Below are 22,784 nucleotides of genomic sequence, written 5' to 3'. Positions count from 1 at the left end.
CCGACAACCTCATTGTCGCCGACCAGCCGTCCAGTGGCCCAGTCGCCGCTCATCATCTCCCTCCCTCCCTTCCCTCCGCACATTATGTCAATCTATGCCCAACCAACCTCATGCCGACCTATGCCAATCTTTCACACTTTTCCAGCCTTGAATCTCACGTCGCGCTCCCTTTCCGAGCCTAAAGGGGGGATAGACGTCCTCAGACGTCCTCACTCCGTCCGTATCGACAAGATGATTCCCAAGCTGATTAACTATGCCTTTCTCCCTCATCGATATCCTCCGCATCATTGTCACTCACTCCCTTCCCCCGATCTCCTCAACCCCGAGCCTTTGCCATAGGCGCTCGGCGTCGAAAGACGACGAGCTTGCCGCGCGTACTCGACCTCATCCTCGTTGCTCTCCGCCATCGTCCTTCGCACGCGAACACTGTGCGCCTATTGGACGTCGTTACTTTGCAAGTCACGGTCGTGCTCGCGCGCTGCGCTCCTCCGCATCGTCTCCTCCTCCGACTCAATTCCTGACTCACATTCCTTCCGCTCGACCTTCGCACACCCTTCGACTTCACCTACTCGCTCAGCCGTCCCAGTTGGTTCCTTCGCCGCAACATCTGATCATCGCCGCCACTGGTCTTAAGCACCATTTCCATCCGATCAGGGAGGCAGGAGCTGCCGAAAGCAGTCCGCAATCGGGAGACATCGTATTTGGTCGATTTCTTCAAGTACGCTTTTCATTTGTCCTTCAGCGTTCTCCCCTCCTTTGTCCCTTCCTATCGCGTCCGTTACACCCACGTCGTTACCGTTACGTCGCTGCCATTCTGCACCCTCGAAGCCGCTATCGCGCACCTTTCGTTTCCCCGTCCCGTTCTCCCTCCACCCCACATCGCGCGGCCGCGCTCCGTCCTCGCGCGCGCGGCCTGCCGCTCAATCGGACCGCGATTGTTCACTCGCGCTCGCGTCTCATCGTCTCGCACTCGCAGTCCTGTTCTCCCTCTATCCCCTCCTTTCCATTCCCTCACCGCCGTTTTCCCACTTCGTTACCTTCACCTCCTGCCTTGCCACGCTACCTTGCCATCGCGTTCCGCACTGTCTTGAGAAATTTTTCTGAGCCTATACTGTCGTTCCCTTGAAGAGGGGATGGTGTCATGGGCTTGGCTATACTTCATTGCATTACTCATTCTCGCCGCGCCCATGACAGTGTCGTTATTGGAGCTCCACTTCTCCTATCTAGAGTAGTACTTAGTCTCCGCATTCGCATTGTCTTAAGCTAGCGAGCAACACAGCTCTTTTCCCCGTTTTCGCCCTTCCGCTCCGCGCGCGACCGTCACATCCATCCTCCTCTGTCAAACTCCCTACGTCGGTTTTCTCCGCCGCCCAGTCCTCGGACCTCCACCTTGCCCACCTCACCAGCCACGCCCTGGGTCACACCCTCTTTCTTTTCCTCCTCGACCTTCAGGACGACAATGAGCCCCTAAGCTCTTTCTTCGCCATTGCGCGCCCCCCGCAGGTATCCCGCGCTTCCGTGGGCTCTCTTAGGCCACTAATCCGCGTCTCGTTCGCGCTACTGCCGACGTCCACCCCTCCGCCTGGGGTCAAGGGGTCTTTGACGGCGGCGGTCCATCTGTCTATCTTAGGAACCTGTGACTTGTGAGTACCCCTGTCGCAATCTCCCGCCTGTGCCCCCGTTCACCGCGATGTGCCCCCGTTACATTTGGATAGCACACCAGCGGTGTGTGTCCGCTTTTGTCTCGCGGTCGCTTCGTGCCCGGCAAATTCCCAGAAGGGCGGGGCTCGCTCTGTATCGAAGAGCGCGACGGATGAATCGAGGCGCAATGGTTACAGTGCGCCCCCGCCAATTTCCGTCTTGAACTGGGATGACGAAATGCACGACCTGGACGACGACGCACACGACGGGCCCGACAAACCTGGTCATGGTCATCAAGTGGATATGGTTTGGGATCACAAGCATCTTCGTCACCAGTGAGGCGGCGTACTTCCCTCCGTCCGCTCTGCTTTGCTGACCCGTTTTCTCCCCCGTGCATGCCCTGACGTACGCACAGAGCCCCGCACGATACGCGCTGGCCTGGCGCAAGTACGTGCTCCATGGCCGTGTCCGCCCCCGGGACGTCCTCGTCGTCCCCATCCACATCTACGTCCCGACAGCGGCGCCAGCGTCCTCCCCCGGGCACGTCTTCGGCGAGCGGTCGGCGCCTTCAAGCCTCGAGCGCTCTCTGGCGCACTACCCCTCACCATCACGTATGTCCTCGCGTCGCTTCGCGTCGCTTCGCGTCCTCGCTTTGGGAACGTTCCGCCCCGTGGCCCTAGGCCGCGATCGACGAGGAGCACCCGCTTCCAGCTTAGCTCCGCGAGGAGCCGGAGAAAGAGGTGTCGGGCCCGCATATGGGTCCGACGCTTGCCCGTCTGTGGGCGCTGCCTCTCGAGCGCGTGCGGGACTTGAGGTGGTGGTGGATCGGGAAGGGACAGCTTATCAGGGTCTGGCCGAAGGTGCCCGAGCCAATTGTGCGCCCGGACTTCGACCTGAGGATGGGTCTCAATGGTGAGTCTCTCTACACCGTCACGTCCTTACCCTGGCAGGACCGCTCGCCTCGCTTTCAAGTCCTTTTCGGAAGGATGTCGATACAGCCTGTAGTTTGTCGCTGGAATATATACGTTTTTGAATGACGCTGTCGGTCTTCACGATGTCTCTCTCGCTCCAAGGCGCCCGTGATTAGGATCTCGTCGAAGCTTGGACCGCGCGCGCGACCAGCCCGTCTCGCGGTGATATCACTCCGTACACCCCGTCATCCCCCGACGTAGCGCTTGCAGCCTCTCCTCCAGTCCCTGGAACCGCCGTCGCGAGCGCCTCCTCGAGCGCGACGAGCCACCGCGCCTGCGTCCCAGTGCCGTCCTCGCCGTGATCATCCGCGGACGTATCGTCTGGCATCGGCTCGTGGGCGGGCGTGAATTTGATCACTAAGGGCGTCCAGAAGTACTCATCAACGTGCCTTTGACGGTCACTGGGGCGCCAGGAACCATACATATCACCCATTGCCAGAACACAACAGAGCAGAGGTCAATGTCAACACTGCGTTACCGATCCGCCGCTTGCGCAATTGTGTCAGTCCGAAGGGTGCTGCTTTACGCCGTGCACCCTCTCTCGCTGATGAAGCGCTCAACGCTAACGTCCGGAGCCAGAACGTGTCGTTCGTTCATACACGCGTACAATACTACATTTGGACACAATATTAATGCCAGTGTCTCTGGGGACGGTCAGGGACCGGATGGTGAGACCATCGCCGTGCTCATCGGAAAGCTGTCACCGAGCGCGAAACACGCCGGTGTTCAGAATGGAAACCCTGTCGGATTTCCAGCGATGACGTGCGACCGTGGCCTGGCCGCCTGCACTGCACGCGCCACCACGTGAGCCCTTTCTTCTCGCCAACTTCATCACCAACAAAGTGTGCCTGTCCAGAAGACCATCAGAACGAACCTTTAGAATTATGCCCTAGGAGAAGCTTTTCGCGAACCAGATCAAGTCCCCGCGCCGAGGCGTCCATCCGCGGCATCGAGAGAGACGTTCTCGAATCACCGTGCAGATGGGCTCCGCGGTATCGGAAGCCGGTCGAGCACGTAGTCGCGCGGCATGTCCCGCTCGCGCACGGGCAAATGGAGGTGTGGTCCGAGGTCGATGTGAGAAGGCTGTACACATACAGTGATACGCCCGCCGCATAACAGATTAGGCCACATCTCATCAGAACAGCTGCATCGCATGGGTACTGCACCTCAAGTCAGCACTGAGCCTTGACCGCACCTGTCTGAAGACTCACCTGATCGTGGACGCAGATGCGTGTGGCGTACGCGACCCGCACCTGATAACTGATCTCGAGTCTCCGCATTGTGCAAAGTCCGCAAGCCCACCCGATGATCGACTCAGAAGACCTGCTGTTGCGGACGAGAAATGCGCAGACTTCCAGAGATCTGCTACAAGCACTTCTAGTATTGATGTACGGTATTCGCGCGAGAAATAACGAGGCAACTCACCCGTCGCCGTCGTCGCCGTGTCAAATGCCCACCCTTGACGAGCTCGAGCGCGGCGTCCACATCGTCCTTCGGGGCTCCCAGATCTTCCGGCACGAAGCGGTGAGGAGCACGCTCGCGGGGCCACACCACCTTGGAATCTCGAGCCCCAAGACCGCCATGGGCATGTCCAACGGCTCCAGCCAGCCCGCGTGCGTCGAAGCCGGCGGGCCCCAGCCGACGCGGGGAGACCGTGACGATGGGGGGCGAGACGGGTCGCACCGAAAGTGGGCGCGGTACACTCTCGCGACTGGACAGTCACCGACTCGACGTACGCTGGACGCACATCCGCGAGCGAGGGTGGGTGGCCAGCTGGACGAGCCGCGTAGATTTCATCGCGGCGAGCAGCGACTCCTGTAGCACGATGAAGACCAGCGCGCGGAAGGTGGGACGCAGAGGGGAGTCGGAACGTGAACATACTACGTACTTAGGCGCGTCACAGTCGATGTTTCCACACACCTTCGAGCGAACGGAACTGCAGCGATAGCGCGGCAGATGTACGGTAAAGACGGGTGGAGATACTTTGGTGTCATGCTGGTCCCTTCCCAGAATAAGGATGCCCCATGAACATCCGCACCTCGTACAGATAGGAATCGCAGAGGGCGACGAGGGAACACTCACCGTTCAGAGCCATTGCCAAGTCGAACTCCTTGCACTTTCCTTTTCGACTACGATCCGCGCTCCGCGAGTGAGTCCGGTCAATCTACCACCGCCCTTGGTCCTGAAAGACGCAGTGCGTTCTCTCTGTGTGCAGCAACACTTCCTGTACAGCTAAGGTGTGTGCTGCGTCATCGCCTCGTTCTTACTCGAGCCACGTGGCATACCCGTTTGCCCTTTAAGTCCTTGTGTACCGGTAAGCGTGCACCGAGTAACCTGTCTCAAAAAAGGATATAAATTGCGGAAATGCTGTCGTCGTGAGGGGTGGCCGGGTGAACAGCGAATAAAATGAGGAAGAGGACGATGAACTGCGTTGGGCGGGGCTGGGCAGCCATTTTGCGCCCAGATGTGTAAGCGCTCCATGAGATAAGATTAGATAGCAAGGGTTGCGAAGGCGTAGACGCCGACCTTGCCCCTCGCGCTTGCAGCCGGCTCGACGCCTGCGCACGATGCACTCGTTCCCTCTCTACTCCCAGTCATTTCTACCCTGCGGTTCAGACGCAGCAAGGCTACCAGCACCGACTCCGCACGCAAGTTTCCGTCTCGGACCATCCGTGAGTACGTGCGGCACAGAAAATGCGCTCCACCTCCCTTCTTTCTCTCCACGACGACGTCCTTCTCGTGATATTCTCCCTCCTCGGCCGCAACGATGCGCTCGCGACCTCTTCAACCTCCAGGCGTGCGTAATCCCTTGCCATATCCAGAGTCTTCGCCAACGTCTACTGGGACAGGGACATTGAAGTAGACAAGGGGGACGCCTCCGAAGCCCGCGCACTTTCGCGGTACATGCGCGCACCAGAGCCATATTCCAAAGTCCCCCGCGTCCAGCACCTCCGCAATTTCACCCTCCACCACTTTTGTGACGTCGATGTCCCTCCTCTGCGCAAACTTCTCAGCCAGGCCACCAACCTCCGCACTATCGATATCCACAACTTCGAGCACTTCGTACACCAAGACCGACTCCTCGTAGAAGCTATCGGCGCCATGCACAAGCTCGAGCAAGCAAGCCTCATAAATATCGGCCCTGAGACGGTGGCTTCTCTTTCGAAGATGCTGTCCAGTCGGTACTTGACCTCCTTGACTCTTAAATTAGACGATGCGTCCTTCAGCCTCAGGCCTGGTGACATGGACATCGAAAAACTCATCTCAGGCCTCGCCTCCATGCAGAGCTTGCACACCCTCTCCCTCTTCTCGTACTTCGTGCAGACGGATCCCCTCCGACTTCCTAATGCATTCCAAACCATCCTTCCCTCCATCCGCCACCTCTCTTTCTGCTGCTATCTTCAGACCCCCCTCGGGATCATCACCCTGTGTCCAAACGTCACCACCTTGTATCTTCGGCTGATTGCGGGGCCTGGAGAGCGGCCTGTGACACTTCGCATCGCAGAAGAAGACCGTTGGCCCACCGGACTCAAGCGGCTCGACGTCCCTTCCCCCGCGGTCATCCCAGCTGCGAGGCGTGTCGGGCGCGTCGACTCGCTAGCATTGGGGGAGATCTCGCCGATCTCCGACACAGACGACCTCTCCGAGTTCCTCCAGCTTCTCGTGGCCGTCCGGCCCACCGCCGTCAAGCTACACACTACACCCACGATCGCAGACCCGGATCGTGTTTGGGGCACGCTATGTGGTGTCGCGCCCGGGCTGCGCTCGCTCGACATCGTGGTCACGTGCGGCGAGTGCGATGTGCGCGAATACGTGGTCCGTCCCGTCTTCCCTCTCTCTTTTCCCCGAACGCTGACCCCCCCGCCCCACCAGGAGGCGCTCCTTGCAGCACTGAGATCCGCATCGCCAGCGCTCGTCCACCTCTCCCTGCACTTCCCGCCGATCGCACAGCACTATCGCGCGTCGAGGATGACCCAGTGGACAGCTGGCGCGCGACCGAAGCCCGCCGCGTCGAAGCGCTCCGGCCGCTCCCTCCACAGATCGTCGAGGCGCTTCCGACGCTCCGCGTCCTGGCGCTCTCCTCTTGTCTCCCCGGTCGACAGGCTTCGACACCAGACGAACGCGCGCCAGCACGAGGACCTCGACGAGGGGGTGATGGCAGCGCTCGCGCGCGAAAACGATGTGGAGCGGCGGTGGGGACCGACAGCGAGTTCGTGAGCCCCGCGCTGCGGAGGCTGAGGGAGCTGCGGACGGAGATCCCGCGCGACGAGCGGTGGTGGTGGGTCGAGGGCGACGGCGCGGCGCGCACCCCGGTAGAGATCTGGAGGGAGGATGGGGAGAAGGCGCGCGAGCTCATCAAAGACGCGAGCCTCGACCCTGCGAGAAGCCTCGACGGTGAGTGTTTCATCGCGCTTGACGTACCTGTGTCCACGGTAGCTGATCGATATTGCGTGTAGGATTCTATTCCGCGAGGTGCCGGTATGAGTGGTAGCGCGCACGTATGCAATGCACACAAGACAGAAGTGGGGATGCGGACGCGCGGTATGTACCTCAAGCATGGCAAGCATCTGCTCAGGCTCGCTTTCGCGCGACGTATGATAGTTGGACGTAGCGTGCACTCGCGCACGTTGCGCGAGCTCTCTTCGATCACGACTTGGAGGGGCCGTGCCGCGCCGCGGCGGCGAGGCTGGAGGAGGCGGTGGAGATGAAGGATCTCTCGGATCTCCCGGTCCCAGACACTGTTTCTCTCCTGATCAGGCCCATGAATGAACCATACGCGTGCACCCTCATGCAATGCGCCTGCCATCTATGCACCCTTCTCCGGATTTTGACGGCATCCCATGCCCACGCGTCCGGTGGAACCGTCACCGTCCTTGGCTCCGAGAGGACCTGTGCATGTGTCTCGTCTCCCTCACGTTGACCAGTACGATCTCCGACCCGGATGACTTTTGCGATTTCCTCCCGCTTCTCACAGCCTGGCACCTTCTTTCCTGCCTTCGGTCTCCGGTCCTGCGAGATCGTGGTGAAAGAAGGCGAGTGCAGCGTGCGCGAACACATTGTCCGTCCACTCCTTGACCCGAAGTCCACCGCTACTCTTTCCAGCCTTCCGTGACGCCAGGAAGCCGTGCTCGCTGCACTTCGGTCACCGACTCAGCTCGTCCATCTCTCTCTGGAATTCCCCGCCGCTGTTTCGCACCGCCGCGCATCAAGCATCTCCGGGGTGGACGCCGGAGGCCCGCCGCGTCGAGGCCCTCCGCCCACCCACGCTCCGGCCAGTCGAGGCCGTCACGTCGATCCGCGCGGTCGCACTCTCCGCGTGTCCCCTCGGATCGACCGGCTTCGGCGCCAGTCGAATGCGCACGGCTTTGGAGGATCCACCCTTAGGAGCTGATGGCCAAGCGTTGAATGGCGTTGGGGGAAGACGTGCGAGTTCGTAAGCCCTGCGATGCGGCAGCTGCGGGAGCTCAGGAAAGAGATTCCGCGCGTAGAGCGGTGGTGGTGGGTAGAAGGTAAGGGCGCGCCGGCGGGCAGGCGAGTGGAGATCTGGTGGTGCCAAGATGGCGATCAGGCGGAGATGTTTAAATGCGCGGACTCGACCCGAATTAGGAGCCACGATTGTAAGAGTTCGCCAGAGATATCTCGCGACACACAGGTGCATGTATGCGCGTGATTCACTCATTAATCGAGGTAATGTACGGCCGACGATATCTTGCTTTTTCATCCGCATAACTCTCGATGCTCATTTGTTAAAGCGTCGATTTTCTTAGTGTCCGTGGCGAGCACGCTTCCTGTAGTAGTCTGCATAGGTGGAGGTCACAAAGGAAGTGCATCGGGGTTGGGAGTTCACTGTGTGCTAGTACGCTGTGGCGTCGTGACTCGGGATTGTAACAAGTTATATGTTCGCTCTCTTTTTGAGGCAAAGTTCAGCTCAGAGCGGATCTGAACACAACATTGTCATTCCGGCATGCGCAAGAAGAATTAATAGATACATCATAGCATGGATGCAGCACAACACAGACCCCGCAATAAATACAAACGGAAAATAAGAAAGCAAGAAACACTACAGCCGTATTTGTGTCATCCGAGAAATATTCAAAGTTCAGCAGCATGGAAATTCTATGAGATGTTGGGTTGTGCTGTTGAGGTCATGATGACTTCCATCTAAATAGCGGTCAGTGTTAATCGGAACAAGGTTGTTGCGTCAGGTTCCGCACCTCCGATCTCTAGGCCAGGGTCAACGCATCAAGCCTTGCACCGACATGCCTATGCCATGTTGTCCACGTCCTCCGTCACCTGTATTTCTTCTCCTTCCGAGGCGTTGACTTCGTCCAGATTCCGAAGATCGGCTCCGATGGATCCCATACCGTCCACCGCGAATCGCAGGGATCCGATTCCGACCTGGAGTTCGGAGGCAGACGAGTGGAGTAGGTCGTCTGAGCCAAGCTTGACCATCCGCTGATGAGCCTCCTGCAGGTCAAGCAAGAATCGTGATACGAGGATCGTTGTAATACTGGCATGAAGTATATGAGAATGTGCCAGTAATATAGAAGCTGCATGCTATACTTACGGATCGCTGAATGCGCTAATCAAGGAGCCTTGACCAGGGGATATGATCTGGTACCCATCGGATCATTATAAACGGACGGGACACCACATACTATACTGCCTACTCCTCTCAATGTGGTTGCCATACGGAGAGCATTCAAAAGAAGAAAAACGCTGTGCAATAAAACACACATTGGAAAAGAATTCGAAGGAAATTCTGCGAAACGTACACGAAGTACATGGCTCCTGTGAACGATTCATAACTCAGCATACGGTTGTCGGATACAGAATTCAACGGACCATTGTGTAGCATGATGTCGGCGAATGTCCGTGGCGAACTGGCCACCCCTTGATGATCCAGTTTCATTCCAGGAGACCGGACGGTTCTCCAGGTTAGAAAGATAACAATTCCATCTGCGAGGATCAGCAGTGACCGAGAAAGTACCTCCCCTGAAGCAGACCGGATGAAACTCTGAAGTTGAATATGAAACCGCTAATAAATCCAAAAGTACGTACCACTGTGTGATCGGAGGTGTTAGAAATCACAAACACCGCACTTCGAGAACATACTCACGATATCAGGAGCGTCCTGGGGATTGGAAGGCCATTCACGAGGCAACCCCAAGCCTACAGTAGTGATTCGCCAGGTGCATCCATTGTGACAGCCTATCAGCAGGTGCGGATGCATCTGGTGCCGGCCGGCCCGGTTGCGCTCGACACCGCCTTCCCCAAGCGCGCCCTTGGGACAGCGTCGCACCCAGATGTCCGGACACCGGCGCCTCAGGCGCCGCCACCTGAGCTCACTGTCTCCGACAGTGAGCTCGCCTCCCTCTTTGCTTCACACCACATCTTGTATATGATTAGTGATAAAAATATATTTATTAGTAAACTACTACATAAGTGTGCTAGTAAGTAATACCATGTCCCTCGGGACAAGGCGGAGGACGTGGGCGACGTGAACGCGGGAGACGCGAAGGCAAGCGATGCGGAGGAGAGGGACGCGGAGGGCTGGGACGAGGCGGAGTAGGTGGTGGGCGACGCGGGCGGGGGTGTGCGGTGCGAAGGGGGAGGAGGCGCAGAGCAACAAGGGCGGGCGACGCGAGCGGAGGAGACGACGCCGGCGGGGGAGGCGACGCCGGCGGAGGAGGTGACGTCGGCGGAGGCAGAGGAGGGCAGCGCGGGCGGAAGTGGACGAGCCGGAGGAGGCGGGCAACGCGGAGGGGGAGGACGCGGAGGAGGAGGAGGAGGAGGAGCGCGGACGCGGGGGGCCGGGACGAGGCGAAGGGGGGGAGCCTAGCGAGGCGCATAGATGCGGGTGGCGGGAGGCGGCGCGGACGCGGACGCGGGCGACATGGAGGTGCGGGAGGCTGAGGAGGGTGTGCGGGCGCAGGCGGGCAGCGCGAAGGTGGGCGGAGAGCAGCGCGGAGGAGGGCAACGGGGAGGAGGGCAGCGGCGAGGTGGGCGAGGTGGACACGGAGGTCAAGGCTGGCGGCAGGCCGGATGGGCGAAGCCGGAGAGGAGAGGTGGGCATTGGGAGTGCAGGAGGGCGGAGCGGGGGACTCACCAAAACAAGGGCCGCGGTACATCGCCGCGACCCCCTAATTCTAATCTCCATGCTGAGGACGTCCGGATGGACGTCCTCGTGCGGTGTGGACCTGTGTGGACGCGGCCGGCAAAGTGGGCGAAGGACGGCATGGAGGTTGAGGTTGAGGTCGAGGGAGGAGGAGGAGGGGAGCTGAACGGTGTCACCAGGTGACACCGGAGTCCAATAGCAGACGAAGGACGACTGTATAGTCGCCATCGTCTGCCTGGGCGGTGGAGGCGGAGCAGGAGGAGGAAGAGGAGGCGGGGAGGAGAGCAAGGACGGCGGGAGGGACGCGTGGCGTGCATCACAGCCACGCGTCCTTGCCGCCCACCGAGGCGCGTCTCCACGGGCGCGCATCACGGATCGCCAGATCCGTCCAGATGCATCCGTAGCTGCCGATAGGCTATCGCAACGGATGCACCAGGGAAATCACCTGTGCTCCCCAAGCCGGATCACTGATGCTCTGTGTCCGATATTGGACAGTACTCTGCGTGTAGGAGCCACATTACGGGCCGTGTAGAAGAATGAATGAAGAGTTTACACGCACAAGGTCGAAGCCCACATTCACAATGGAAAATAGCAGCACCAGAATTGCAAGTGGGCGACTTTGACTCAGCGCTAATGCGCGCATCGCGGAAAATGCTAGTGGATACTGCTCGTCATTGCTCATCAAGTGATAGGCAGTGCTATACACACCTGCCGAAGGGATCAATTGTATGTATTCTAATACCCAAGTGGTGTTGTTCAGTATTGTGCAACTGTTGTACGTGGACCTGAGTTTAAGGGAGTTAAGAGAAGTATACATCAAACTGACGTCTGAAAAGCACGGGAAAGTGAGTGCCGACATCCAAGGAAAATTGGTGAACACACACCTGGTCGGTAAATGGGTGAAATCCAAGGAACAAAAAAATTTGGAAAATAAGGGCAAGATAGCGATTCAAAATGAATAGCACTGTCGGTCCGGACACACGCCGGTTCCAGAAGAAATTGACCTCTCGGCCGAACGTGAGGAAATAGTCGAAGACGAGGATGGCTTGTAGATGTGAACCTCTTTCCATAGCTTATATGAACAGAGTACTGACCGGCTGGTGCCATAACCACGTAGTTTCCAGTGTAACTATATGGTCATACCGAGGAGATAATGAGAAGTGGTTTCATTTCTGCAGAATAGCACATACAGGGCTTGATATTCTTCTATCACTTGCGAAACTTGGACACCGAGATCTTCCGTTGACATTGTGCTGTGGGGGGAGGATGGTGTGAATGGTGTTGATTTCCTTTTTATACGAGGCCTTATGGAGCGCCACACAAGCATGTTGCCTTGAATAGTTGAACCAGGCTTCCATCTGCGCAGGCTGGTGCGAGATTATCGCGGCTGTTGGTATGGGCGGAACTATCTGTCAGCGCACTGGGGCTGTACTGGTGCAACTTCGCTTGGCCGTGTGCTTCGTTAGTGGTAGATGCGTTGATTTTGATCGAGCTACGTATGTATTCTATCTAGGGTCGCACAGCGCAAGGGATTTATCCGCCTTATATCGGAGAGGAAGGACTCATCGAGATACGTGTTCTCACCGCAACGATCTGCTTCTTCAGTTCGTCAGGGTCAGCGAGCTCGTCATTGGCGACCGCGACCAGATTGAGTGATGTAGTCTCGTCCTGGAGAGATCCTTGGTGATTACTTGTGGTGGCAATAACTTGTGCACGCACTTCTATCTCTCGATGCATAGTGAAATCATCAGGAGACCACGGCAAGGGGGGAATCTGCCGTTCCATATATTTCTAACTTACACCACGAAGACAGGCTGGACTGGCACGCGTTCTGATAGTGCATCGTGCTAGTTTCTCTGGGGACAGTCAGGGCTCAGATAGCATCAAGTGAGACCATTGTCGCGTTCTTTCAAAAGCTGTCACCGAGCACGAAACGCGCCGGTGTTCAGAATGGGAACCCCGTCGGAGCTCTGCATATTTTATCCGTCCTCAATCCATTACCTGAGCTTAGGGTCTGTACGAAGCACTGTCTTTTCTCTAACGCGCATCATTCGTCCTTACCGACGCACATTGCCCCACACGCTTCATAAACGAAGTCACGGCTCGCCATATGGTCCCTGTTCCGTAGTCGTCAGTTGCTGTGCTGTTGTCGCGGCTCAGAAGAAGCGATCTCCCATTCGTCCCAGAGGGTCTTCCTCTCAAGTGAGGGCATCAAACCCGAAATCGTCGAAGTCATAGAACTACGCCCAGCCTCGTCCTAGACTGGAGAAGCTCATCGGGAACCAGATCAAGACTCCGCACCACGGCGGCCATCCGCGGCATCAAGGGAAACGCTTCCAAATCACCGCACAGTGCCACTCGCACTGCGCAGGTGGGCTCCATGGTATCGGAAGCCGGTCGAGCACGCGGTCCTGGCGGAGAAGCACCGCCGCGCGACATGTCCCGCCCGCGCACGAGCAGATAGAGGCTTGGTTCGAGATCGGTCTGAGAAAGCTGTATGCACGCAGTCACACGTCCGCCGCGTCGATGAGCCGAGTCGCCTGGAGGCTGCAACTCAAGTCAGCACTGCTTCATGATCGCACCCATCGGAAGACTCACAGGATCATCGACGTAGATGCGTGGCACGTACGTATACGCGGGCCACACCGGATAACCCGCCTCGAGTCTCAGCATTGTGCACCCGCGCGCCATGTTTGCAAGCCCACTCACTAACCAGCTCAGCTCAGTAGACCTTCCGTCGCAGACGAGAAATTCGCATATTTCGAGGCATCTGCTACACGCACTGCCAGGATTGGTGCACTATTCGCGCGAAAAGTAATGAGGGTACATCAGGAAAAAGCGCACCGCGCGAGAGCCCCGGCCCGAACTCGGGATCGCACGCTTGTTGCCAGTGATGGCCGGGAGAGCGCTCGAGCTCTCGAGCGTAATGACTGATGATATCGAGGTCGCCCGAGCAGCGGCGAGCACCGCGGTGAGCTCGCGAGCACTCCAGAGTTGCAGCGGCTGCTCACTACACCTTGAGAGTCACGGCCGGCTCCTACCGAGCTCTCGCGTGTCTGAGTGACGCCACGAGAGGACAGTCGAGACGCCCTCAGCGGACGGGATACCTCAGGAATTCAGTAAAAATTTTGTGTAGAACATGCAGTCATTGGCTGCACCACTTATATAACATTAACAGAAGAACTCGGTACATTGTACATACATTCGGCGTAACTTGCGTAGCGCGAAGGCACACCAGTGGGAGCTTGCCGCCGCGCGCGAGGAGCACCGGCGGACCGCTGTGTTGCTCGAAACTCCCCCACAGAGCTCCGCGCCGCCCAGGTCTTCCTCACCTGTGCCGCGTGCGGACGGTGAGAGGGAGGAGCGAAGCTGGCCCTGTCCGCGTGAGGGCTAGGCCGAAGCGTCGTGGATGGTCTGGCGCGTGCGACGCGGTGGTTGAAGTCACATTCTAGGGCATCTATGCCCACAGCCTGTGCTCGATGTGCCGGGGTGGCGTGGGTGAAAGGAGCCTCGCGGTCTACACAAGTATAAGAACGCAAGGTATGCACGTTACCTTGTGTCCTTGCCCTTCGGTCCGAGTCTCCTCTCCACCACCCATTGCTGAATGCGTGTGCCGAACCTCAGGTGGTCGCCGGGTGCTGACGGTCCGAACGCACCTCCACCGGCTGCGCGAGGCTCCCGAGGACGGGGAGAGGGGTAAGGGTCGGGTTCGTGCACATGCTTGCCACAGTTCTCCACGCGTGCGGGGTGGAGGACAACGCGGACGCGCTCCGCCTCGAGCTCCGATGTGCGAATGCGGCCGCGCTCCAGACTCTTGTTCGCCTCTTGTTTGAGTTCCGGCGCGGCCCGACGGCCTAAGAGAGGGCTTCGCGCGAGAGGTCTCCATGGGCGCGCAGGAGGTGTTCGACTAGGAAGGAATGAATGGTGAGGGGCCGCGAAAGAGGATGTAGGGAAGCAAGTTCGAGACGGCGCACCTGGTGTTTTGCACGACGAGGCTTGGGTAGCCGTTCCGTCCAACTTCTCGGTAGTCTATGTGAGCGCACAGTTGGAAGGGGTTCAACGAGGCGGAAATGGAGGTGTAGGAGGACCCGAAAAGAGGAGGCAGGGAAACAAAAAAACAAAGTCGAGACAGCGCACTAGTCAGGGACTATCATGCGCGATACTCCCGTGTTAAAATGGTAGCTACTTCCCACGCACTGACCAGTCGCCCTGCGCGCGGACCTGTTGCGCTCTGCCAGCGCGCCATGGTCTCCAGTGGTCTCCATATCTTGCTCCTTCGTCGACTCCATGTGCGTGCATCTCTCGCCCGGTTTGCTCACTCTCCCGCATTCTGTGATTGTGAGTGAGTGAGCCTTCTGACATCTTAGTTCACACGCATCGTCTGACTACCCTTCTCCGCTCACGCCTGCGGCCCTCGAGGGCGGCGCACGTAGGAGTCCCGGAGTGCTTGGATCACTGGTCCAGTCTGACAAGAGGTGCGTGCACCTGCCGGTGTGGGCTCCAGACATCGCTTTCAACTGCGTCTTCCCCTTCCCCGTGCCCCTCGCGCGCGCCCAGCACCCGCGTCCTCGTCGTCCGTTCGTCGACTCCCGGCGCGTTCTGCGTCGGCGCGGACCTCGTCGAACGCGCGTCGATGTCCAAGGCGTAGGTCGACCAGTTCCTGCTCGACCTCCGCCGCGCCCTCGGCACGCTTGAAGGCCTGCCCATGCCCACCCTCGCCACCATCAACGGCCCCGCGCTCGGCGGCGGCCTCGAGCTCGGGCTCGCGTGCGACTTGCGCATCGCAGGTGAACGCCCGTGCTCCCGAGGCTTCGCTTGCGGACAGTCGCTCATCCGTCCACGCCCCAGGACACGCCGTGACGAAGATCGGGCCGCCCGAGGTCAGGCTCGGGATCGTCCCCGGCGCGGGCAGGACACAGCGGCTCACGCGCCTCCTGGGTCTCTCATCTTCGCCGCGCAGGAGGCGTTGAATACGGTGTGTCCTTTCCCATCTGTGCGCCGTCTGCCGGATCTCATTGTATCTACTATTTGGCAATAGCTTTACAGTCGTACGCGCGCGGTGTACCACTGCTCTCGAAGCCCACTGGGTGGGGAATGTTTGGATAGGGATGATGGTACGTCAAGGCTTTTATAAGCAGTAGGCCCAGACCTGACAGTTTTCATGTGTGTTGCGAGACCGTCAAGCTCTCCGTCACTCCACCTCTCCACCTGGCTCTTCTGGAGCCCCGTCTTTCGATGCTGGTGCTTGTGGTTTGCCCTGCGCATTATACTGTCCATTTTATCGTGAGTATTTTCTCTTCTGCTGCGCACACACGGTGCCCACTGATAACTCTCCACGCTCGGCTCTGCACCCCAGTTCGCCAGCAGGACCGCATTCTCCTCCCCCTCGAGCGCAGTGGTAGCAAGGCCCCCTCCCTCGGCACTCCGATTGCCAAGCACCATTGACCGTCTCGCGCCTCTCCGCTCTCGTCTGCAGAGCTTGATGCACTCGCCGTGACGCGCCCACTGGGTGAGTGGGTGCTTGGTGCAGACCGCGTGGTCCGCCTCGATGACCTCGCCATTGTCGATTGGCAGACACGGTGGGTCGACACATGTATTGTAGATATAGAGAGCTGGACTGTATTATTACATATACTTGATCAATATATTTTCTTTCGATGCATATCTGGCAGCGGAGAGAAACAGACCCAGGATATGAGCAATATCGGGAGTGCGTCCCATGCCCAAGATGCCTCTCGAGCACTCTCGAGACGAAACTCGAGGCTGCTCCGGAGTGCTCGGCGAGCAGGCGGCTGTGTCTCCCGAGCGCCCGCGAGGCGCCCTGCCAAGCTCGCGTGCCTCGAGAGAAGGGGACTTGTCTCGCCGTGCTCGAACTGCTCTCGAGCCTCGGGAGCACTCCCGAGACAGGTCATTTTTTCCTGATGTACTCACCAGTCGGCGTTGTCGCCGTGTCAAATGGCCACCCTCGACGAGTTCACGTGCGGTGTCCACGTCGTCCCTCCAGCTCTCTACCGCGCTCCGCATCTGCGTCCCCGCCTCGTCCCCAGACCACGTACAGTCATCGCCATCCGAGACGTCGTCGCAGCTGAGCGCCCGCGCGGGGATGCATCACGATACGCGCAAGCTCAGCGGGGAAGTGGTGGACGAGAGCGATGCGGCAGACTTCAGCCACGCGCAGTCTGTCGTGTGGGGAGGTTAGCGCGACGAAGACAGGTGGCAGAGATGTGTTTCAGAAACGGATGAGGCAAGGACTTACGGCGATGCTTGATGATGATGTCGAGGAAGCGCAATTGCCGCCCTGGGAGCGTACAACCGGGGTCTCAAGTTGTGGTCCTCCTCGAGCCCCCTTTTGGAGGGAAACCACACGCCGATGGTGTGTCTGGAGCGCGGCCGGCCAGATGGCCTGCTGAAGAGGAGCAAAGAACTTCGACATAAGCTCTGGCCCACGGCATTGTACTTGCCGATCGATTGGTGAGAAGGTTCAGCTGATCGAGGTGGCCCGTGCGCTGGAGTGCCTTTAGCGAGCCGAGCACGAACGCAGGGAGGGCATCCTACCGCGCGTCGTCGTGGACGAAGAGCATTGTATAGAGAACGGGGAGAAGGGAGCGCAAAGCGGCACCACGTCCTCCGGGGCTCCCGACCTTCCGCCACGCACGTTCGCGGGCCACACCGACTTGGGATCTTGTCTTCACGCTCGAGCTCCGTAACCAACGCCATGGGCACGTCCAAAAGCTCCCGCGCGCCGACACTGGTGGCCCTAAGCCGGCATGGTGAGAGCACGATGACGGGAGCGACGGAGAACGTGGCGAAGCAGGGCGACCGTATGGCTCAAATGGGCCGCACCGAAAGTGAGCGCGGCGGGCTTCCATCCCGCCCGCCCGCGGATGCGCGTCCAGCATACATGAAGTCGGTGACTGGCCCGTCGTGGGGGCCGAGCTGCGTAGACTTCATCGCAGCAAGCAGCAGCTCCGGCGGTACGATGAAGATAAACGCGCGGAAGGTGGGACGCGGAGGGGAGTCTGAATATGATCATACCATGTACTCGCGTACGTTCCAGTCGCTGTCTCTGTCCACACCTTCGAGCGAACGGAACTGCGGCGCAGAGACGTCGGTGGCGTGCTGGTCTCCTCCTAGCACAAAGCTACCCCAGAAAATAGCCCCGTGAACGTCCAGATCGAGTACAGAGAGGTCGCGCAGAGGGTCAGAAGAGAGCACTCACCGTTCGTAGCCATCGCCGAGTCGAACTCCTTGCACTTCCTCTACGCCTTTCGACCACGAGCCGCGCTCCGCGACGCCCGCCAATACACCACCGTCCCTGGTCCTGAGAAACGCTGTGCAGTCACACTGTCTGCCGCGGTAATTCCTCTGCAGCTGGGACGCGGACTACGTCACCGACTCGTTCTTCGGGAAGCCGTGGCATGCCCGTTTGTCCTTCAAGTCCTGTTCCCGCAGTGTGCACCAGTGAACGTGCACCAAGTCCCCCATCTCGGAAAAGTCTTGAACCGACAGAGAGACGGTGCAGAAAGGCTGCCGTGATGAGAGGAGACTGGGTGAACCGCGAACAGAACAAGGAAAAAGACGGTGAGCGTAGACGTCGCGTGGTCCATTTTGCGCCTGATTGTGTAAGCGCTCCATCAGATAAGATTAGATAGCGACATCGTCGAGCGGTCACTCATTCGAATCGCCCTCAAGCGCGACTCGAGTTTTCGCTGACCCTTTTGGAGGATGATGCCCTGTGTCCTCGTACCGCGGCGGCCCGGTGCTCGCGCCACTGTCATTGACTCGTCTAGACGTTAGAATTTCGATCCTGGGCTACGGCGGGACAGATGGCGCGAGGGCGCGTCGAGGTGCGCGCGAATGCGCCCCCGGAGGACGCACTGCGGTAGGCCTATAGAGACGACGTGCTCAGCACGCCCTTGACGGGGCTGATTTCTGAGATGAGCTGGGGCCTGCGCGTCGCGTTCAGAAGCCGCGTGTGGAGGTGGAGACAGAAACGTACCCTTTTGATTGTTTGGAACGTTGCCGCGATCGAGGTGCCTCCGATGTACCATCGATCCCAGCCCTGCTGACGAAGTCATGGCCCGCGACGAAAGGAAGCGTAGCAGCGATTGAGGCGGTAAATACGGGTTACGGAATGTGTGCAGATACTTCGCTCCACTGAGCATCGGCTACATACATATAGCAACATACGATTGTATAGCGCCGTTCACGCTAATGTTCATAGCGGCACTTGGCCGAGAAGAAACCTACAAAACCCAGGCCTGATTAGCATCCGCGTAAACAGCTCTCACGCGAGGAACGCTCACCATCGATGCTCCTCTTGTTAAAATCCGCTCGTCGGACGATCTCGCGCCCCCGCTCGCCGTCCTCCCGCCAGATCTCCACCGGCGTCCGCGCCGCGCCCTCGCCCTCGACCCACTACCACCGCTCGTCGCGCGGGACCTCCTTCCGGAGCGCGTTGAGCCGCCGCAGCGCCGGGCGGACGCACACGCTCGTCGGCCCCCACACCCGCTCGACGTCGTCCTCCCACGCGAGCTCCGCCGTGAGCGCGGGGCACACGCCCGGCGTGCTCATCCTCTTCCTGCGCTCGCGCGCGTCGTCGAACCCGGTCGTCCCGGGGCGGCAGGAGCGGAGCGCGAGGAGGCGGAGCGACGGGATGGCGCGCGCGAGGGCTGGGGGGAGCGCGAGCAGCGCCTCGACGCGGCGGACTTCGGCCTCGCGCAGGCCGTCGACCGCGGCCATGCTCGCCGCTGTGGGCCACGCCATGAACGCGGGCCGGAAGTCGAGGGTGAGGTGGACGAGCTGTCAGATTTATGCACGGACTCTCTACTGTATGTTCCGTTACGATACATGTCTGGTCAAAGCTCGTGCTCGCGCGGCCCGGGCACATGGGCCGCGTGCCTCGAGGCTACGCACCGAGGCATATCGCCTTCTTTATTTAGCCTCCTCTTACACTTACCTGCCGGTCCCCGGATCCACGCATCGCGCCATACCCCCGTGACCCGCAGTTTATTTTCTCGATCCGTATCTTCCCCGTATCGCCCCGGCGCTTCTCCTCACTCGTTCTTGTCCCGAACGCGTGAGGTAAGCTACACTGTACTCACTTATCCCTTTTTACTCGTCACTCACGCTACCTCGTAGACCGACGCCTAACGCGTCTACATAGGTTAGCATTAATCCACTTACTCGTTCTTGTCCCGAACGCGTGAGACCGACGCCTAACGCGTCTACATAGTTCTGTCGCCTCGCCCCGCAAGCTCCATAACTTTAACAGGTTATGAGCCCTGCTTCCGAACTCTGAAAACCATACAACAATCCCGCCAACCTACACAACCATGTCCGCAATCGAACCGCTCAACGCTCTAAAGTACGGTGTCCCCATGCTCAACTCCGACAAGTCGAACTGGGTATCGTACCGCGACAAGTTCCTCACTGTCCTTGCCGCCAAGTCCCTCACCCGTCACATCGATGGATATGCTCGCCAACCCCCATATCCCCCTCCTGTCGACCGCATCCTACCCCACATGACGTCGACCGAAGTCATTGAAGCGACGGAGAAGCATGACAAGGACCCGAGTCAACACCCTGCCCCGGAGACAGATGAGCACACTCACCTAGACGACACTGCGTATGACAAAGCTGTGGACGACGCGTATACCAAGTACGAAGCGTGGAAGGCGAAGGAAGCGACCATCATGTCGATCCTATTCCAGACCCTGCCCGAGGACGTCTTCTACAAAGTCAACAAGATCTCCCCGGCGCGAGATGCGTGGAGGGCGGTTGTCAACACCTGTGAGAACAAGTCAGCCATCTACGTCGTCGCCATCCGCACGCGCATGGCTCGCCGCAAGTGTGCAGAAGGAGGAGACCTTCGAACTCACCTCACGGAGCTCGTCCATGACCGGCAAGACCTCGCCGCGTCTGGGGGGACCATGTCGGACGAGGAGTTCGTCTCGATCATCACGGCCAGCGTCGCGGAGGACTATCAGACGCGCATCCAGTCACTCCTCGACTATGCCTCGATGACTGAAGGCGCCATCCCGCTCGATAGGATAATCCTTCGACTCCAGGAGGAGTACGACCGGCGCATCCTCCTCTCCCCTTCTGGCGGCGGCGACAGCGCTCTCGCCACCAGCAACTCAGGTGGGCGCCCGGAGTGCCACAACTGCCATCGCATCGGACATATCAAGGCGAACTGTTGGCGGAAAGGCGGCGGGAAAGAAGGACAGGGCCCGAAGGGACAGGGCCGAGGTGGGGGCATGTTGGGAGGCGGCGCGTCTGCGAACGCGGCCGCAATCGAGTCCACCGAGCTGTGTATGCTCGCGGGCGAGGGGATCAACGAGGACGTGAGCGCGCTGACCACGAACAAGGCGCGCCGGACGCACCTCTACGTCGACGTCTTCGACAGCGGCGCATCAAGCCACATCTCCCCGCACCTCGAACGGTTCTCACAGTACTCCAAGCTGGATCGACCTCACCACATCACCACCGCGAACGGCGCGAAGATCAGCGTCGTAGGCGAAGGTGCTATGAGCATCGAAGTACCAAATGGCCCCGGAAAGACCACAACCATCACCCTCGAAAAGGTGCTGCACGTACCTGATGCCGCCTTCACCCTTGTCTCCCTCCGTCGTGCCGACGAGCGTGGGTTCACATCCACCATCGCAGACGGCTCCCTCACCCTCCTCCATCGCCCGTCCTCCAGCGTTGTCGGCCAAATCCCTGCGCACGGCGGCCTGTACCAGGTTGTCAGTGCCAACGTTGACGGCTGTCTCGCACTGGCCGCCTCCGGAGATGAGAACGCGAAGCGTCTGCTGAACGACCTTGAATTCCACAGAGTGATGGGCCATATATCACTCACCAAGGCGCGCGACATGGTACGGGGAGGGAAGGTAGCGGGAATCAAGCTCGTCGACGGGTGCACGCGTGACAAGTGCGACGTCTGCGTGCGGGCCAAAATCACACGCGCACCCATCCCTGACGTAGCCGACGGACAGGGGGCGAAAGATCTCGGGATCGAAGTGAAAGCCTACGGCGACCGCTTGAATGCCGACACCTGGGAGCCTGGCGTGTTGTCCCTCCTAGGGCAGAACCGCTACGCTTGCATGTTCGCCGACTCCGCCACTCGGTGGCGACACGGCTTCGTCTACAAGTCAAAGAGCGAAGCCGCAGCAAGCTACAAGGCACTCGACCGCGCGGCCGAGACCCAGCACGGCACACGCATCAAGTGGTTGCATTCAGACGAAGGGGGCGAGTTCACTGGCGCCGAGCTCCAAGACTACCTCAGGGAACGCGGCACCCACTTCAGCACCTCCGTCCCTCGCACACCTGAACAGAATGGACTTGCCGAACGGAGTCATCGCATCATCGCGGATCGCACCCGAGCGATGCTTCTCGACGCGGAGCTGCCGCAAGGGCTCTGGCCGTATGCCTACAAGCATGCAATCTACCTCACTAATCGCACTCCGACGTCCGCCCTAGACGGCACATCCCCGTTCGAGAAGAGGTTCGGATCACCCCCAGACGTCAGTCACCTGCGCGCGTGGGGAACGAAGGTGTGGGCGAAAAAGGACAACACCGCCAAGCTTGCTCCGCGTGGAGCTGTCGGCCGTTTCGTTGGGTTCAGCGAGCAACACAAGGATGCCATCCTCGTCTACTGGCCAGAGCGGCGTGCCGTCACGACGGAGCGCAGCATCATGTGGGACGATCGCTCTCCCCTATCCGAGCAATCGATCACGTTTGACGCGGACGAGGGCGTTTCAAGGGAGGGGGCGACAGGCGCTGCACGCACGGATGTCCCTCTCAACGCATCCCCTTCCGCAACTACTCCCTCCACCGTCGACAATCCCCCTTCTGCACCCAACTCCCCCGAGACTCCTGCTCCGAACGACACCCCTGGCGACGAGGAAGCGGTCGAAGACCCCCTACAGGAGAACCTCATCGAGCAAGCTCCCACCGAAGAGCTACTGGGAAGAGGCCACCGTATTCGTAAGCCTTCCGCCTTACTCAGGCGCATCGCAGCCGGAGAAGGCTCAGCGAACGGCAGACCCACT

General features: G+C 59.5%; 7 protein-coding genes across 7 annotated transcripts; 6 read left to right on the top strand and 1 right to left on the bottom strand.

Annotated features, from left to right (window-relative positions):
• Positions 1-3,369: 3,369 nt before the first annotated feature.
• Positions 3,370-4,640, top strand: BXZ73DRAFT_80297 (uncharacterized protein; the record flags this gene model as incomplete). The annotated part of the gene is made up of 5 exons (XM_048023250.1): positions 3,370-3,416; positions 3,527-3,686; positions 3,752-3,783; positions 3,902-4,344; positions 4,516-4,640. The coding sequence occupies 5 exons, from the start codon at positions 3,370-3,372 to the stop codon at positions 4,638-4,640; spliced, it is 807 nt and encodes a 268-aa protein (XP_047874290.1).
• A 666-nt stretch (positions 4,641-5,306) lies between these two features.
• Positions 5,307-7,104, top strand: BXZ73DRAFT_80296 (uncharacterized protein; the record flags this gene model as incomplete). The annotated part of the gene is made up of 4 exons (XM_048023249.1): positions 5,307-5,409; positions 5,437-6,428; positions 6,581-7,007; positions 7,070-7,104. 4 exons carry the CDS (start codon positions 5,307-5,309, stop codon positions 7,102-7,104), a joined length of 1,557 nt encoding a protein of 518 aa, XP_047874289.1.
• A 4,517-nt stretch (positions 7,105-11,621) lies between these two features.
• Positions 11,622-11,777, bottom strand: BXZ73DRAFT_21190 (uncharacterized protein; the record flags this gene model as incomplete). Its single annotated transcript, XM_048017620.1, has 1 exon — positions 11,622-11,777. A coding segment is annotated over one exon (156 nt), but the record flags the coding sequence as incomplete, so codon positions are not given.
• Positions 11,778-15,436: 3,659 nt separating this feature from the next.
• On the top strand, positions 15,437-15,701 carry BXZ73DRAFT_104886 (Crotonase superfamily; the record flags this gene model as incomplete). The annotated part of the gene is made up of 2 exons (XM_048016055.1): positions 15,437-15,518; positions 15,580-15,701. 2 exons carry the CDS (start codon positions 15,437-15,439, stop codon positions 15,699-15,701), a joined length of 204 nt encoding a protein of 67 aa, XP_047874287.1.
• Positions 15,702-21,155: 5,454 nt separating this feature from the next.
• On the top strand, positions 21,156-21,416 carry BXZ73DRAFT_25917 (uncharacterized protein; the record flags this gene model as incomplete). Its single annotated transcript, XM_048017723.1, has 1 exon — positions 21,156-21,416. A coding segment is annotated over one exon (261 nt), but the record flags the coding sequence as incomplete, so codon positions are not given.
• Positions 21,417-21,545: 129 nt separating this feature from the next.
• Positions 21,546-21,791, top strand: BXZ73DRAFT_23160 (uncharacterized protein; the record flags this gene model as incomplete). Its single annotated transcript, XM_048017670.1, has 1 exon — positions 21,546-21,791. A coding segment is annotated over one exon (246 nt), but the record flags the coding sequence as incomplete, so codon positions are not given.
• A 327-nt stretch (positions 21,792-22,118) lies between these two features.
• Positions 22,119-22,784, top strand: BXZ73DRAFT_52470 (uncharacterized protein; the record flags this gene model as incomplete). Its single annotated transcript, XM_048020818.1, has 2 exons — positions 22,119-22,406; positions 22,500-22,784. Coding segments are annotated over 2 exons (573 nt in total), but the record flags the coding sequence as incomplete, so codon positions are not given.

Source organism: Epithele typhae (genome assembly GCF_022376455.1).
Source record: "Epithele typhae strain CBS 203.58 chromosome Unknown BXZ73scaffold_57, whole genome shotgun sequence".
In the NCBI taxonomy this organism is placed as follows: domain Eukaryota; kingdom Fungi; phylum Basidiomycota; class Agaricomycetes; order Polyporales; family Epitheliaceae; genus Epithele; species Epithele typhae.
This window is presented reverse-complemented; position numbering and strand designations above follow the sequence as displayed.